The sequence below is a fragment of the Bison bison genome, unplaced genomic scaffold (genome assembly GCF_000754665.1).
Source record: "Bison bison bison isolate TAMUID 2011002044 unplaced genomic scaffold, Bison_UMD1.0 scf7180017864134, whole genome shotgun sequence".
Classification (NCBI taxonomy): domain Eukaryota; kingdom Metazoa; phylum Chordata; class Mammalia; order Artiodactyla; family Bovidae; genus Bison; species Bison bison.
Window position 1 is genome coordinate 3,826,581 of NW_011494706.1, and position 18,498 is coordinate 3,845,078.

General features: G+C 39.7%; 1 protein-coding gene across 1 annotated transcript in view; it reads right to left on the reverse strand.

Annotated features, from left to right (window-relative positions):
- Positions 1-18,498, reverse strand: part of DYNC1I1 (dynein, cytoplasmic 1, intermediate chain 1) — a 380,358-nt gene that overhangs the window by 307,405 nt on the left and 54,455 nt on the right. The window contains exons 4-5 of the mRNA XM_010839743.1: positions 16,404-16,494; positions 493-552 (exon numbers count right to left, since the gene is read on the reverse strand). Of these exons, the coding sequence (XP_010838045.1) occupies positions 493-552; positions 16,404-16,494 (151 nt within the window). The remainder of the gene's footprint in view (positions 1-492; positions 553-16,403; positions 16,495-18,498) is intronic.

Genomic DNA, 18,498 nt, shown 5'->3' on the forward strand with positions numbered 1-18,498 from the left:
TAACAGGAATCTTTATACCCTCAAACTGGATTCAAATTAAATGCCAATTGTGAGTTCCCAAAAAAGTGAAAGGGCAACAAACAAGACACATTTTCATACTGGTTTTAGACAAAGATTAACTTAAGGTAACTTGTTAGTCAAGGGGAAGATGGCGAGGATCAAGTTAAACATATCTGTCGTCACAGAACTTGTGCGCCCCACCTCGAAGCAGAGGCATGGTGATATGCTTGTAATTTTCATTTGGGGGAGGGCTGTTTTGCAATACTAGGAATTAAAAGAGGGGTGTCAAAAGCCATCTTTTTGTGGTGTTTTCCACAAAGAGAGACTTTCTTCAAAGCGTAACTGCAGAAGGCAAACTAACAGAAGGAAATAAACTTATCAAACTGGAAATTCAACAAAGGGGAAAAAGGCAAGAGCAACAATGGCTCCGGCCTTTCAACACAACCGTAGCAAAGAAATAATAAAAGGAGTAACAAAAGAGCAGACATATACCCAAGTTCTGAGTCTGACTGCAGCTGCAGCACTGAGGGGTCTGTGTCCCACTGCAGGGTCCTAATCGCGCAGCACAAAGGAAGAAGAACACAGAGAATTAACAAAAGGGGAGGGAAACGAACCAAACCAAACCATGTCATTCATCAAGGCAACAGCATATACAATATGTACGTAGAACATCTCCCCTCTGTCACCCCCACAGCCCCCAGGAGCCAGGAAGACCCCATGGATATCAAGGGACAAGAGAAAGAGAAGCCGTCTTTCCTTTGGAACAACTGCTTGATACTGGAAGCTACAGTTGTTTCCATGGAAGAAAACCCAGAGCAAAATATTCAACCACCCCCACACACCCCCTTTTCATTGTCGTTTCATTCTATACTGAAGCATGATTGACTGGAGCATGTAAACTGCTTCATATGAACCCCAGAACCAAGCCACACCAGGGAGCAGCAAGCATTCCCCACAGTGATGGCGATCAACTACAAGGGTTTGAATGGGCCAGAGTAGAAGCATCTGGGGAGGCTGGGCCAGGCAGAGCATGACTGCAGAGCCTGGAGAATAACTGGCTTCCTTGGGTCAGTGACTGCAATTACAGTGCATTAGATTTTGAGGCTCATGGGTGTTTTGGTGTTTCTTATGTATTACACCAAGATGGTCACAAATGGCAATATCATTTGTCTCGCAAGATGCCAGGAATGTCTTAATGTCTTCTAAGTACTTCACAAGAGCTAGCACAAAGTATCAATGGTTACCAAGGTTACCAATAGTTATCAACTTCCCTTGTTATCTCTCCACCACATAAAAGGAGCTCTTCCATGAACAGCACACACAAGGACCTTTCTCGGGTAGGCCCTTTAAATTTCCTGCATGGTATATAGTTAACAGGTGAGTGAGGCTTAAGTACCTGGGAGGCAGCCAACGGACAGCGGGGACTTTGGGGTCAGGCACCTGAGATTCAAATCTTGCCTCTGTGACTTACCAGCTCTGTGATAGTGGACATGCTGCTTCAGTTCTCAACTCCTGCACCCTCGTGCTTACCCTGAGAGTGGTTCACGGACCAGGAGCATTGGCATCTCAGGGACTTGCTGGAAATGCCGAGACTCAGATCTCACCCAGACTCATTGACTCTGGACTACAGTTTAATAAGGCCCCAGGTCATCCGGGGGCATTTTGAAGTTTGAGAAGCCTGCTCAGTTTCCTTGTCTGTAAGGATTTACCATGGCTTATGCGACAATTCATGATCTGGCCTGCAGCTCTCTCCCCAGTCCATCTCTAAGGGCTAGCCTCTCCCTCACTGTGTCCCCCTTGATGTTTTTTCCCCCAAAGAGCCATGTGGCTCATGCTTCTGCTTGCTTAGTTTCTGTCTCAGTTCAAATGTCACCTGCCCAGAGAGGCTTTCCTTCTCTCACCACCTCCCGCAAGCAGCACTTCCTTGCCACTCTTCATCCCGTTCTCTTATCCTGCTTTACTTTTTTCGTAAGATATCTTTACCTATGGTTTTATTATACATCAGTGTATTTATGACAGTTTGCTGTTAAACTCTGGAATTAAGTCTCAAAATAGCAGGAAGAGCTACATCCCTAAATTATAAGAATATGCCTAGGCCCATGCCTGGGATGCATGTTTATTTCTCTTGATTTTTTAATTGCAGGATAATTGCTTTATAATGTTGTATTGGCATACAAAAATGCAAATACAGCTGCCATACAACAATGCAAATCAGTTATAACTCTCTTTCTATATTCCCTCCCTCTGGAGCCTCTCTCCCGCCCTGTCCCCCCACCCCCATGCTACCCCTCTAGGTCATCAGAGAGCCAGGCTGGGCTCCTTCTGTTATAGAGCAGCTTTGCATTAGCTGCCTATTTCACATATGGTAGTGTGTGTGTGTGTATATATATGTCAGTGCTCCTTTCTCAATTTGTCCCACAGTGCATGCTTATATAATACAATAATAGTTGAACAGATGGATGGATGGATTCTCTCTGGTTTTCTATAGGCATTGCATGCAATTACCCCTATACAGCACAAAGTAAGTATTTGATAAACAGTAGCTGTTTTTACTAGGAGAAGGCAATGGCAACCCACTCCAGTACTCCTGCCGGGAAAATCCCATGGACGGAGGAGCCTGGTGGGCTGCAGTCCATGGGGGCGCTAAGGGTCAGACACAACTGAGTGACTTCACTTTCACTTTTCACTTTCACATTGGAGAAGGAAATGGCAACCCACTCCAGTGTTCTTGCCTGGAGAATCCCAGGGACGGGGGAGCCTGGTGGGCTGCCGTCTATGGGGTCGCACAGAGTCGGACACGACTGAAGCGACTTAGCAGCAGCAGCAGCTCTTTTTACTAGGCCACATTTACCGTGAACGTAAAATAGCTTCTGTATCTACTACCAATGTTTCTTTGACACAACGCCCCATCTATATAATGGAACCCACCTAAGCACCTTCTGCAGAGGTATCAGAACGCAGTTTCTAAGCTCCCCTTGTAAGTTCCGGTTATGCTCGTGTCCTCTGACCTAAAGGCACTGAAAGATGACAACTAAAGTCTGGTGAGAACACTAATTGGTCCCCGTTTCTGAGACCAGTGCTTCTCAAAGTTTACTGTCTGAGCCACCAAGGAGGCCCAGTGTTCCTTAAACTTTAATGCACAGATACCTGGGAATATCGTTTAAAATGCCCGTCTTGATTTAGTAGGTCTGGGGTGGCTTGAGATTCGGCATTTCTAACAGCTCCTAGCAGGGTAGATGCTGCTGGGCTGTGGACCACACTTCGAGTAGTAAGGTCTGGACTTAGATCAGTGGTTTTCAAACTCTGACATGGATCAGAATGACTGGGAGAGACTGTTAAAATACAGGTGCTGATCCTCAAGCCCAGAAATTCTGATTCGAGTAGTTCTGGGGTAGGGCTGAGAATCTGTATTTCTAACAAGTTCCCAGGGAATGCTCACAGCTGATCCTAGAACCACCATTAGAGAATAGCTAACGAGGCTAGACTATTGCTTCCACTAGCTGGCAGGCAGAAAGCATCACTGATCCTCAAATACATCAGCATCTAAACGAGTGATTCACACTCGCTGGCCTAACGCCCAGGCCACTTTTAAACCAATGAAATCAGAATGTTTGGGGTGGGACCCAGGCATCCAGATTTTTTGAAACTCTCTCATGTACTGCTGCTGCTATGTCGCTTCAGTCATGTCCAACTCTGTGCGACCCCATAGACGGCAGCCCACCAGGCTCCCCCGTCCCTGGGATTCTCCAGACAAGAACACTGGAGTGGGTTGCCATTTCCTTCTCCAATGCAGGAAAGTGAAAAGTGAAAGTGAAGTCGCTCAGTCGCTCTCATGTACAGCCGGGGTGAAAACGGCTGCTGTGCACTCGTTCTCTGTCCAAGGAAAGCAGCTCTTTCTGGCCCTGGACACTAGTTCCATCATCCCTTTCAAATGATGGAAGTGACCGAATCCATTACAATGATTCACCCTTGCTGTTCACTTATCTCTGGGGTCCAAACCTTTTATCTTTACGGATACTTCCTTGGCTACAGACAGAAGAGTGGCCTCTGGCTCTGGCTGACTGTGAGAAGCATTCCCTCATAAGAGCTGGGATCAGCTCCTTTGCGCTCAGGTTTCTGATGGGACAATTTGGGGGCCTTTTTCTCTCTTCTCAGGCAAGGGAAGAGTGTGGCAGCTCCCAGGTGGTCACAGCTGTTCTATTATTTACCTACAACTCACCTGAACACATTGAACCCTTAAAGTAAGACTACTAGACCTGATCAGTTATATTTTAGATGCCAAGTCACCAATCTGTCACAGGAACAGCAAATGCCAGGCTGAGCAATTATACAAGCCTGAAGAAGTCTTCTCCTTGAAGACTGACTTCTGGGAAGTCAGACTTTAGCAGTGTCTTTAGAATTAGAACAAGTGAAGATGAATATTTAACTATTAAAGCTTCTCCCTGTCCTATGCCCATCATGTCCACATTTTATAACAGGACTAGACCACCACTCACTGCTGCCAGAGCCTCCACTTTCCCTAATTTCTTGGGATGACCAACAGAACCCGTTTTGCTGAATGTAATCTTTAATTCTGTCAATTAGATTTTGTCTACTGTTCCTGTCTGGGAAACCATCTTGGTTTTGTTTGCTCATTTTTAAGAGCTGTATTTGATCTGCTCTGATCATCTGTAGGTTGATTTCTTAGGTTAACTCTCTGAGGATCCACAGGAGGATTTTTTTCATGAGGAAGCTGCTACTTGCACAGATATTGAATAACCTAGTGATTTCTAACCTAATGTGGCATCATCATGGCTCCATGGCCCTACGGCTGGACTGGCAGCTGGACAGACTTTAAGGTCACATTTCCCAACTTGTTTCAAACTTCTAGATACAGGATCTTCCCACACCATGGTGAATAATCACTCACTTATTGGATACTAAACATGTTGAACAGTGTAGCCTCTGGTATCTCATCTAAAAAGGCCTACCATATAACAGTTAATAATCTGTGGAACAACCTGTTTTTCAATATTTCTTATAAAGAAAAAGAATATGACAGACACCAAAATTATTCATACTAGCAGTGAACCCATTAAGAGACAAACAGAAGTTTATATCACACCCTTTTACTATCCAGCTTCCTACAAAAGTCTCTCTTCATTGGCCCAATCTTATTCACTCAGTTTATTAGATAGAAGGAAGTAAAAATTCAAACAATGCAAAACAATCCCTGGCCCTCCATGGAAAGCATAACTTAGGAGTAAGAGATATGATGTCTGTGTTGTATAACCACACTCTCTGATTAGTGGTTAATTTCTTTCTGTTCAGAGCATGTTAGGAGTTTCCAGTCTTCTTCCCATTTTCTTAGACTCCAGAGTAGACAGTCTTAATATTTTTCCCTTAAAGAGCATCTTTGCTCTTACCTTTTTTTTTTTTGGTTTTGGTTATAAGAAAGAGTTGTCTGATAAATACTTGGAAGGCAGTCATTAAGAACCATCATTTGCCATTTTGATTCCACTTGTTTGACTTAGTATGAACAGAATGCTAGATTTCTAATTTAAAAAAATAGATATGCAGCAAGCAACAAGGATTTACTGTATAGCATAGGGAACTATAGTCAATATCTTGTAATAACCTATATTGGAAAATAATTTCAAAGATAATATATGTGTATATGTATAACTGAATCACAAAAAGAAAAATTATATTTTTTTAAATTTAGCAATGTTTATCTTTCTGCCACTTTTTCTAAATGTCCTATGGACATCTAATAACATATGAAATACAAAATTTTAAATATATTTGTGTAGGCTGTAAGATTAATATAAATAGAAATCTATCATATTTAAATTATTAATGACATCATTTAAGATGCTCCTATTCTTATTTTTCTGCACTTGATATTCTCAGAAAAATGTTACTATGTCTCACTGTGATTATATATTTTCTTTTCCCTTCTATTTCCTCTGATTTTGCTTTCTGTATCTTTGTTTCTTTATTGTTAGGTGTCTAATGGTTTATGATGTCTCTCTTCTTAGTGAATTGTACGTTTTATCATTAAAAATACTCATCTTTGTTTCATTTAAAAATAAATAGATTTAATTTTAAAAATAAAATTTAATAAAAATTTTTTTTTAAAGAAAAAAATCCATCATTTGCAATGCTAATATTCAACGTGGCTGAGGCACTCTCATCTACTGCCGGTGGCGTTTTAAATTAGTACAGTTCTTTGGGAAAGCAACACGCCAGCGTGGAGCAAGAATCACAAACACAGAATTACTCTGGAACTCGTTTCACTCCCAGGAACTCACCCTATGGAAATAAAACAGCACAAGGGGTAAATAACAAAAATGATGATGATGAAAATGACGACCACTAACCCATCACACCCCATGGCTTATTCTTGTTTCTCATACTTGATCTCTATGATTCTGGTGACTACTGGCTCCTTCATAAGCATGTTATTTCTTTTAGTGTTCCTGACCCTAAATGTTCTGATGTCTTTTTCACTTCTCATTATACCTCTGGAAGGGTCCTTATTCTTTCCATCCCCATAAAGACAGACATTGCCCAACCAGAGTAATTTCTTCTCCCCCCACCTCTATAGCTACAGATGATCTCCAAGATGCCCACATATCTTCTTCAAAAGATAACCCTGAAGTCCTCATCATCCTTGAACTCAAAGTTCTTCCTTTCCACATGCTTTTTGGGCATATCCATCCGTAACACCAAAAGCATTTAACCTTTTCTTGTCTCGTCAGGCTCTTCTTTCCTTCTCTAGCACCACAATCCTCATTCACATTTTCTGTCCTTTTTATCAGATCTATGGCTCCCCCAAACACATCCTCAAATCTTGAAAGCATTACAAAAATGCAGTGGTCCAGACCTCAACTCAGATCTATGCCTTAGGTATCTGTATTTTTAGTAAGTTTCCAGGTAAATTCAATATTTTCCTGTCTCCAAATATAGGACTAGGAATCCAAGGCCATACTTGCCTCCCAGACTCTGATGTATTTTCAAACTCCTTCACACACATTCTATACCCCACACGTCTCCTCTCCCCCACCTCTCCCTCTATATGATCTGGAATGCCCTTTCTCCCATCTCTACTTGTCCAAAGCATAGCCACCATGTGAGACCCAACTCAAATGCCTTATTCTCTAAATATATTTGTCCTCAATAACCTCATTCACAAATAGCTTGTCTCTCTATGGGACTGTGCTTCTTATCCCACAGTTCTCTTTGCCAACCTGCAATCCACTTGACCTCAATAGTAGCCCTGCATCAAGCTTTAAAACCAAGTACAGATGGTCTGAAGGATATAAGGAGCACTGTTACCAAGCCCAGGGGCCTCAGCATCAAGACAAACACACTGTGAGTCCCACCTGCCTTTCTGCCCTGAGCCCAGTAACTGGTTTCTGCCTTGTTTCTGCTAGGAAATCCTTGCTTTGTATCTGAGTGCTCTGACCACTTCCAACAGCTCCCCTTGAGCAAAGGCCACTTCTGGTAACTAGCCCAGCAACCTTGCACTACCCAGCTTTTACCTGGGTCCTCATCTCTTCACTCACCCCGCACCCATCCCATTGAGGTTTCTGCAAACTGTGCATGTGCATAAGTGTGTATACACACGCACACACATACACACACACCCACACACCCCTACCTCAATAAATAAATTTACCAAGTACCTAATATCAAGACCAAATATCAAGACTCTAAGTAATGAATCACAAGCACTTGTCCCACAAGAATATACAAATTAACTGCACCTGGGAATAATGTTTTATGATATTACTGCTCACCTCTATGAGTACAAATATTCGAGAGCTGGAACTACATAGAAACATATCCTCAGACAGCTTCAAATTAAATATGTCATTTACTCGAGTGGGATCTTTAGAAGAGAGAAGAATTCCTTCATTGTTGTCTTCCTTGCAGGTCTAGCATTTATTGTGTTGTACGATAGATTCTTAACTGTTTACTGAATGAATGTGATCAACGAATGAACAAATGAATGGTCTTTACCTGCATTTTCTGCGGATAGGTGTTAAGTATGAGGGCAAGTTGGTTCCCTAAGAAACAGTTTTTACTTTCTTTATGTAAAAAAAAATGAGAGCATACATCAGGGCATGTCTGCCTGATTTCCTTCATCTCTGCAAGCCACTTCTGAAGAACTCAGTCTGTGTGGCATGATGCCATCACATGGTTCCAGAAGAATTTTCAGACTCACTTCCATACTGAAGAAGGAAAGCTTATCTTGAAGAGGTAGAAAGATTGCTCAAGGGCAGGGTACTCTGACTCCCAGAGTTTTTCTGGACTCTTGCTTCACATGTCTTCTATATCAAGCAAATCACTAGTCACTAAACCGACAAAGAAAAGTTTGGGCCAATGTGAGCATAGTGCCCAAGAGAAAATCCCCAGTCAGTGTCATCCCCAAACTGTTTCTCTAAGTGCCACTTCCAAAAGGAATACATTGAATAACAAAGACATTTAAATATCTATCATATCACTCAGCCTGTCAGAATCGTTAATGTGATGTCAATTAATTAAGAATGACATTTAAATAATGAGTTAATGTTTTGCTTTCCAGCCTCAATGATTTCCTTACTTTGGACTGGCAGTGATGATGATAAAGATTTTCTGATGTCAGAAATAAAACTGGAACAGTGCAACACATACTTATACCAAGCCTCTTTCTTAATTGACTGGGTGAGAATCTTCCCTCCACTGGCTAACAGCGAAGCCCTAACCAGGAGCTCTGACACAGGCCACTCTGAGTCACGCAGGAAGTCCATCTGCGCTGGATTCAGAGAAATGCAAGACTTCCCATCAGAAAAAAAGGATGTGTTTTCCCCAAATCTTCCATAAAGGACCTGCTATCCAGTAAGTTGTCTCTCTGGAAGAAAGCTCAGCAACTCTGCTAAAAATAGATGCTTACCCTGATACTATAACCATATGGTTATATACAGTACTCTCTGCCTGACAAGATAGCAACAATTTTTAACTAGTCAGTCCATGTGCTACATAAAGAAAAAAAATCCTATAGTACACAATTTATTTTAATTTGTAAAGACAGTGACTTTTAAATAGCCTTGAATCAGAGATTTTCAGTCTCCCTGAAGTCCAATTAGCTGGTAGCAAGCATCCTGCCAACTCCTCTTTACATAAAGATAATTTAATGAATTTTGTATATACCAAATCTTAATAGTCTTACTAAATTCCCCCCTAGGTTTGGCATTATTGAGTTGTACTTTTTCACCTTTACTAAAACCTCCTTAACATCTTGCCTTTAGCCTCTGAGTTATCAGAGCACCTTAAAAGATGAGGATGGTTTCACCAAAAAGAGGTAAAAATCCGTTGAGGTTCATAGAGTGCCAGAGAATCCAATGGAGTCCAATTGTGGATGCAGTTGAAAGTCCTGAGGATTTCGTGTTGGGCATTAAGCTCACGGAGCCCCTGAACACACTTTCCTCTCCTCAAATCACGAGAAAAAAGTGGTGACCAGGTGCGGCCAGTACAAGTTGACCATGAATAAATTATTCTAATTGCCTTATTCATGAGTTCACTAGGCAATAAGTGGATCAGGGAAAGGTAGAGTTTATTAAATATCTGAATTTAAATATTATTTAGAAAATTAAATATCTGAATTTTACCCCAAGTATTTTTTCAATATAAAACAATATGAACTATATGGAAGCCTACCATTCAAACTGAATAGCAGAGTATCTGCAGACATCAGTTTCAGTTCTGGTCTGCTATGCACGTGACGCTAGAAGCCCCAAAGAACCCTAATCCACTCCCTCTACACTTCTGTTCTCCTGTTAAGGGTTTCAGAAGACACTTCTGTTTCTGCTTCTCTAAGTCCCCTTGGGAGAGGCCTCACCTCTGTACAGAAAATCAAGGATATAAGGGTTTTAGCTGATAGGTATTGACAGCTGGGAAAGAAGACAATTTTAATATAATGGGATTATGTTGGGAGCAACTGGGGAAATCTGAAGATGGTATATATAGTAGATAAGTTGAAAATGTACTGAAATGGAAAAATAGAAATACTTGACTAGAAATGCAAGTTCTTCAGTTTGTACAGTATGACATCATTTATCACATACATGATGACATACATCTTGTGTGAAAGAATATACACTAAGGTATTAAGAATGCCAATGCATATTCTTCGTAGGAATGTAATTTTTTCTACTTTTGCTCATTTATCTTTTCTAATTGTATAAAATGACCTGATATTATTTCTATAATAAGAGATCATTAAAAATAAATGGGGGGGTGCTTGAGTGTCCTTGACTGATTGGAAGGTAGAAAACTTAGTGATGGTATTTAGGCCATAGATGGTCCAAAAGGAGGACAGAAATCAACTGAATTACTGTATTACTATCCATCCGCCCAAGCCACTTGTCACAAAATTCAAACATCAGTCATCTTCTATCTAGTTAAGGAGGTTATGTAGTAAGAGACTGCACAATATGTTATCATATTGAGACATATTTTAACTTTGAAATCACTTTGAAAGTATTCCTTTTAAATCAAATTTTGGACAGTGTGTAGCCCATGCCCTGGTGTACAGTAAACTTTATGATGTCAATACTCTCCTAGTTTCCACAAGCCAATGCGTTCTCTAATTTAGCTTTGTCACTGGGAAGCCCAAGGAGTCTCAGCCAAACATGAGAACAGCCCTAAAGCAAAGTCCCTTGTAAGCCATCCATGTCCATAAGAATAAATGTGGGCTGAATTATTATCACTTAAATAGATTCATTTCTGGTCAAATATCTGAAGGTTAGGAATTAAGGATTAGGGTAAATCAAACAGTGATATTAAGTTGGTGCAAAAGTAATTGCGGCTTTGCATTGCTGAACTTTGCCATTTGATACTGGAGTACATCTTTAAATAAATATGGTTATGTTATATATCATTTTGGAGAAGGCAATGGCACCCCACTCCAGTACTCTTGCCTGGAAAATCCCATGGATGGAGGAGCCTGGTAGGCTGCAGTCCATGGGGTCGCTAAGAGTTGGACACGACTGAGTGACTTCACTTTTACTTTTCCCTTTCACGCATTGGAGAAGGAAATGGAGGCCCACTCCAGTGTTCTTGCCTGGAGAATCCCAGGGACGGGGGAGCCTGGTGGGCTGCCATCTATGGGGTCGCACAGAGTCGGACACGACTGAAGCGACTTAGCAGCAGCAGCAGCATATATCATTTTAATGAGCATTTTTTGCCTTATTTTTTTTTGCTAATGACTTACTACCTACTGTGTATTTTACATTTATTTTAGACTTACAGAAATCATGTTAGACAAAAAGCAAATTTGAGCGATGTTTTTATTTGAGTTCAAAATGGGTCATAAAGCAGCAGACACAACTCGCAAGAGGAACACGTTCAGCCTGGGAACTACTAATGAACGTACAGTGCAGTGTGCGTTCAAGAAGTGTTCAAGAAGTCTGGCAAAGGAGAGACAGCCTTGAAGATGAAGAGCGTAGTGGGTGGCCACTGGCTGTTGACAATGACCAATTGAGAGCCATCACCAAAGGTGATCCTCTTACAACTACATGAGAAGCTGCCAAAGAACTCAACACCGACCATTATATGCTCATTAGGCATTTGAAGCAAATTGGAAAGGTGAAAAAGCTGGCTAAGCGGGTGCCTCATGAGCTGACCAAGAATCAAAAAATCATCATTTTGAAGTGCTGTGTTCTCTTATTCTATACAACAATGAACCATTTCTTGATTGGGTTGTGACGTGTGATGAAAAGTGGATTTTATAATCGCAGATGTCTATCTCAGTGGTTGGACCAAGAAGAAGCTCCAAAGCACTTTTGAAAACCACACTTGGACCAAAACAAGGTCATGGTCACTGTTTGGTGGTCTGCTGCCCACCACTACAGCTTTCTGAATCCCAGCAAAATCGTTATATCTGAGAAGTGTGCTCAGCAAATCAATGAGATGTACCGAAAACTGCAATGCCTGCAGTTGACCTGTAACTGGTCAACAAAATGACCTGTAACTGGTCAACAAAAAGAGCCCAATTTTTCTCCTTGGCAATGCCTGACCACACATTGCATAACCAGTTTCAAAAGTTCAATGAATGGGGCTACGAGGTTTTGCCTCGTCCATCATATTCACCTGACCTCTCAACAACCAACAACCACTGCCTTGAAGCATCTCAAAAACCATTTTCAGGCAAAATGCTTCCACAGCAAGCAGGAGGAAGAAAATGCTTTCCAAGAGTTCCCTGAATCCTGAAGCATGGGTTTTTATGCTACAGGAATAAACAAACATTTCTCATTGGCAAAAATGTATTGATTGTAATGGTTCCTATTTTGATTAATAAAAATGTGTTTGAGCCTAGTTCTAATGATTTAGAATTCATTGTCTGAAACCACAATTACTTCTTCATCAACCTAATAGCTAAAACTCACATATTCTTAATATATGTCAGACTCCTTTCCTGGTGCTTTACAGATACTATTTGTTTAATCACGATTACCTTATGGAGTAGGTTGTGTATCACACAGCGATTGCTGTTAGAGATGATGTAGGGCTGAGGTATAGATTGTGGAAACTTGTATTGACCTGCCCAGGTTCAAACCTAGCATTGTAGCTATGTCCTGCGTGAACCTGAGAAAATTATTTATTCTCTCTGTGCCTCCATGCCCTGTAAAAAGTAGGATGATACTTGATTCTTTCAATAAATGTTTAACACCTATCATATGGACACAACCACAAATATGACTTAGTCCCTTCTTGCAAGGAACCTATCATTTCCTGAGGAAGAGAGACATGTATTCAACTAAACATAAATCATTCCTTAAGAGCTATAAAATGCTAATGCTTCACTCTCATGTATCAAAGATGTAAGCTCTTGCTTTGAAATTAATATTCTTTATCATATTGAGAAAAACATTTATATTCCTAGTTTACTAAGTTTTAAAATATGAGACTAGATATTTACATTTTGCAAGTACCATTTCAGTATATACTGCAATATTTACTTTTCCCTCTTTGACCTTTTTATATGCTGAATTAAGGTAGCATTTTTCTATATTAAAATATCCTTGAATTTTTGAATCCAACACAATTAAGCATAACATTGTATCCTTTTAATACTGTATTGGATTCCAGCTGCAAACAACATATTTAGGATTTTTTTCCATCTACATTTATATGTAAAACTAGTCTTTCAAATTTTGTATTAATAGGTTAATTTTTTGAAACCCAAGAGTTTATTCTTTGTTCAGTATGTTTAAACAAGCAATGATTAATTGACTCTACCAAAACTAATTATGAGAAAGAGAAAAGTACAACAAATGTAAATTGTAAATGAGAAGCAGGCTATAACTACAGAAGCAGAAATTGGAACACAAATTATGATACTATAAGTTTAAAAATTACACTGGTATAATTGAAAAAATGTTAAATACGTCTCCTCTCTATTCACTCAGTTTAGAAAATGTACTTAACTGCTCTTAAAAATCAATAAAAGAAAATTTTGTTATATTTCATATGTTTAAAGCACTATTTAACCTTTTCTTTATAATAGGGCATATTAAGTATGCCAATTTCCAAATTAACCACTTACAGGGGTTATATAAGAAGTGTTTGCTAATTCTGGCTCTGCAAAGCAAACTGTAGTTTTGGTTTGAAAGTCTGGCAAGTGAATGGCAGAATTTATGTGCACCTTTAGGTAGGACCAGATGTGTTGCTTTGATTCCTAAGTTATCTTCTGCAAGATTTTCCATTTTTCAAAAAGTCCAAATTCTACACAAATATGCAAATTTATGGCTATAGAGTTATATTCTTAGGAATTACCAAGTGCTTTTCTCAGTCTCGTGTTTTACGAAGTGTTAGAGTTAACAGTAACTGCTTTCAAAGATGTTTCTTCTACAGAAAAAGACATTCCAAGTAGAATTTAAAAAACTGAAATATAACATTCTTCTGAAATTTTACTCGCATATATACTTTATGGAAACAAAAACATAAATTTGCATGGAATGTGCCTAAGTTCAAAACAAGGGCACTGTTTACTAAGCTATTCCTAATGCCTTCTCAAGCCAAGCCTGTGCTCAGTTCTTCTGAAAAATCATTTCCTCAATGCCAGTTTCTTTGCATCACTATGAAACCTGCACTTAGCAAGGGATATACTCCTTGACTTCCAGTTGCCCACTCTTGCCAGAATGTTTCTATAGAGAACTGAAGCTAGTTGGAGTTTGTGGAGTTTGTGTGATGTGGAAGTAGATAGCACCTCTTCCAAAGTGGTTAATTTTAAAAAATCATGTAAGAAGGGGAAAGGAATGAGGTTCCCTCCGACAGAATAACTGCTGCTGTCCCCAGAGTGCTAACAGCATCAGTCAACTTTCTCCAGAAGTTTTCAAAAGGGCTCGTCGACTATGAAGTCGGTAATAGTATTTAACACTGCCAGTGGAGCCCCTTGACATTAAGCATCACTGACACAATGCCATCGCTGTGCAGAAACAGGCAAAAATATTACCTTAATGATAGGCCAATGGACCCCCCTAAGGAATGTGATTATACTGTGCCAGCTCTTGTATAAATGTTAGATCTTACATGCTGTGTTATTATTACTTTTCCTCCCCCACCCTCAAAGACCTTTTGAAGTGTTCAAAGCAAAAGATGAGGAGAAGACGTGTGCTACTCCAAATTACAAAGGCGATTTGTTAACACAAACCAGCCTGGTGCCCGCAAAAGCCTCTATGTTCGCTCTTCTCAAATTGAAAGCAGTGTCCAACCTGTTTCAAAAGACCTATGAAGACAAAACACTCAAGTCTGAAATTCATGAACAGACAGGTATTGGTGAAATCATTTTAGTCTTATATATTGATTTCAGAAAGCTAAAAATCCTACAACATAGGCTAACCCTATTCTCATTTCTCTGTTTTCCTCTACCAAAATTGCCGAGGCTTTTCTGAAAACAAAGGACCATCAGAAGATAATGCTCATAATAAGGTGTTAAATGAACAGAGAAAAATGCAAAATTGTATACCTCTCCTCCAGGAATTCCCTTGTGGCTCAGCTGGTCAAGAATCTGCCTGCAATGTGGGAGACCTGGGTTTGATCCCTGGGTTAGGAAGATGCCCTGGAGAAGGGAAAGGTTACCCACTCCAGTATTCTGGCCTGGAGAATTCCGTGGACTGTATAAGTCCATAGGGTCGCAAAGAGTCGGACATGACTGAGCGACTTTCACTTCACTTCCTCCAGGAGCATATACAGTAGCAAGACATATACACAGGTAAAAGGATCGAAAAGTACCCTGACAAGACAAAGGCTGATCTGTTAGAATGCTGGGGCTGTGGATGATTGCTTCTTTTATTGAAGCTTTATTAAAATGCTTTATGATTGTTTCAAAAGTCAGAGAGGTCAGACATCACCAACTCATGAGCCAAATCTAGCCCACAACTCCTTTTAACAAAGTCATTAACACTTAATGTCTATGAGACTGTTGCATAAATATTTGCAGTCTTAGCTTCTCATGAAAAATTGAAAAGTGTGGAAAAACTGGTCCATGTTCCCATCTGAGCTCAACAAGCCCAAGAGCTGTGAAGAGAGCATCTGAGATTTATAAAGGGAGTGCTAGCTAACAAGCTGCCAAAGGCCCCACTCCCCACTCATCTCTATCGCCTGCCTATGGGCACCCACATGTGGGAACACTGCTGAGGACACCTGAATTAAGAACGTTTCCATGACCCCGTGCATATTAATGAGCCATCTCCTTTCTCCCATCACATTGCTACATTTTGGACGTTCTCTCAGTGGTCAAATTAGAGAATGTCTATATCGGCCTTGAGAAGTTCGTTACATAATCTTGGAATATACCTAGTGTAATAAAAGTTTGGCAACTGACAAAAATGAAGCAGTTAATCCTGATGATTATAATAATTAATAATGATAGTAAAAACACTTTGGGGACCGAGTTCTCAAATTTGTCAACTCTATTAAGCAAATAAACAAGACTTTTGAAAAAGTAAATTTAGGGTTACAACATCTCAGTGTCACAAAGATTCTCATGGAAACCAAAACCCAGGTAGAATAATGAGAAGCTAGATATATATTCCGTTTGTCTTTGGTCCTTCCCTACTTTCTTTTAAACTGAAGCCAATGGATATGCTTGTGCTTTGTCAAATAAGACACATGGTGTCAAATTAGCCTATTCACGAAAGAGTGATACTTATCACTTCAAGGGTTCAAAATCAATCCTATGTCACCAAAAATAGCAAGCCACCAAAATGTAAACATAAAAAAATGACTGATACGTAAAGAGGAGTGCACAGTTAACCACATGCAACGGAATGGTGTGGTTTTTCAGACTTTTGGTTTCTTGCCTTTTTTTAGGGGAGAGGGAGGGAGGTATTATTGACATCCCACCACGGCCTTTGTGAAGGGACAATTCTTACCTTGTCAATGGTCCCAGGTCGCCTGAGTCTTGGCTTCCAGCTTCACTGGGAGTGCTCACTGATTTCGAGGAGGGAGACATAGGGGTTGGGACTAAATAATGAAAATAACAGGTATCCCATGTTAAAAAATGCAGCGGCTGCACTGGGAAGAGCAGTGTCAGATAAATCAAAACAAACGGGCTCAAATTAAAGTGATTGTATGGCCAGGAGAGATTGAGATGGGATAAGGAAAAAAAAAAAAGGAAAGAAAAGAAAAGGAAAAGAGTCCAGTGAATTTTTCATACTTCGGAAATTAAAATTTGAAATGAATTTAGACAGAATTAACTTAGAGATTCTAAGGCCATGTCCACCTTAACAAAGTAAAATGGAGAATCAAAACAGTTACCTGGATAATTCAAGGCAAATCCCTCTCTAGCATGAACTATCCAGATAATTCTAATGCTCCACTTTATTTTGTTAGTATAGATGTGACCTATTCAAAATAAAACGAGGTGTCTATAAAACTTTAAATGATTATGAAATAAGTGATTCTGAGGAATTTTAGAAGGTCACAGGGAGTCAGAAAAGTCTGCTGCATGTTTTGCATTTCTTGGAGGAAAGTCTATTGTCTGTGGAGTATAAGCTGCATTTACTGAGAGACTAAACGACAGTTAGAGAAAAGGGTAAATGTTGAACCCAATAATTTAAAAATCTCTTTCAAAACAAAGCACAATGCCAGGCTGCTTTATTTTTACACTTAATTAATAGTTGCATCCCTTGCACTGTTTACTGTGTTTGGGAATTGTGTTCTTTGCATCTGGCAGCTCTAGAAAGCACTGCCGTGTACACATAGGCAAACCGCCATTCTGGAGACAGGAGAAACAGGTTCAAAGAGCAAGGTCAGTGCAGACTGGAACTCTCAAAGCAAGGGTAATAAAAGAAAATAAATTAGAGGAAATGCAAATGGATTTTCCCCCTCTATCTTTCAGATACAAGCCAAACGTCCTTCAGATAGAAGCTGCACCAAATAGCCAAGGTGGCTCCAGGCCAGATGAGAACGGGATCTCAGTATCACTCTTGCCAGAGAAGCCATATGGGCAGCAAGAAACTTCAATACATAGTGTAGATTCCCATTTGGTTTCAATCATGTGCAATTTCCTTTTATTTATTTAATAAGGTAAAGGGTTTAACTATGTTGCCCAAATCCTATAACACAATGGCAGATCTGTCAAGAAACTAGGAATTTTCACGTGGTTCTACAATTAATTCACTGATTACCCTTTGCAGTAAGTCAGAGGGTAAGTCGGAGGGATGGATAAAAGTTGAAAACGGGCTCCACTTTTGCCAGAGCCCTTTGGCAGGGATGACAGGATAGTTCAGAATTTGGTCATGGTTTAGGGATATTTAAACTGTTTAGCTCTTAAGGTTTAATTGCTGGCTTTACGCAGGTTAGGGGAGAACAAATATTCTACGGTTGTGTTTAACCAGTGTTCACACTGCAGCAGAACTTCAAAGGCTATTTTGAGGCAAAAATATAATTGCCAAGGGTCTAACATGTATTACTTGTCAACTAAGTAATAAAAAGGTTTGTCAGCTCCTCATAGAAGACCCATCACTCAAATATCCTGTGGGTTATATCTCCCATACCACAAAGAAACTAACAAAATAATCAACGTCTTATTGGGGGTTATTATATCATTGATAGACATATGATTTTACTTACTATTAGTACACACTGAGGTTGAGCATAAAATGTTTTTTCATGGTGTTTAGTTTAGTGTGTATGTACTGAATGATATCCAGAAACACATAATAATTTATATGATTATATTTTGCCCTTTTACTTACTTATATTGATACACACACTTGCCATTTTATTGTTCATGGGATAATTTTTATTGTTAATTTAAGTAATTATGGAAATAAATGAAAATTTATGTTAATATAAAAGCCAATGATGGAATTAAACGATGAACGATTTATAAAAGGGGATCTGATACTATCTTTATTTATATGTATTATTTTTAAAGCTTTTATTTTACTATATTGGATATCATGTAGTTTTACAGACACCCTGGGATTACTCTGAAATGTATGGAAAGCAAATGGATAAAGA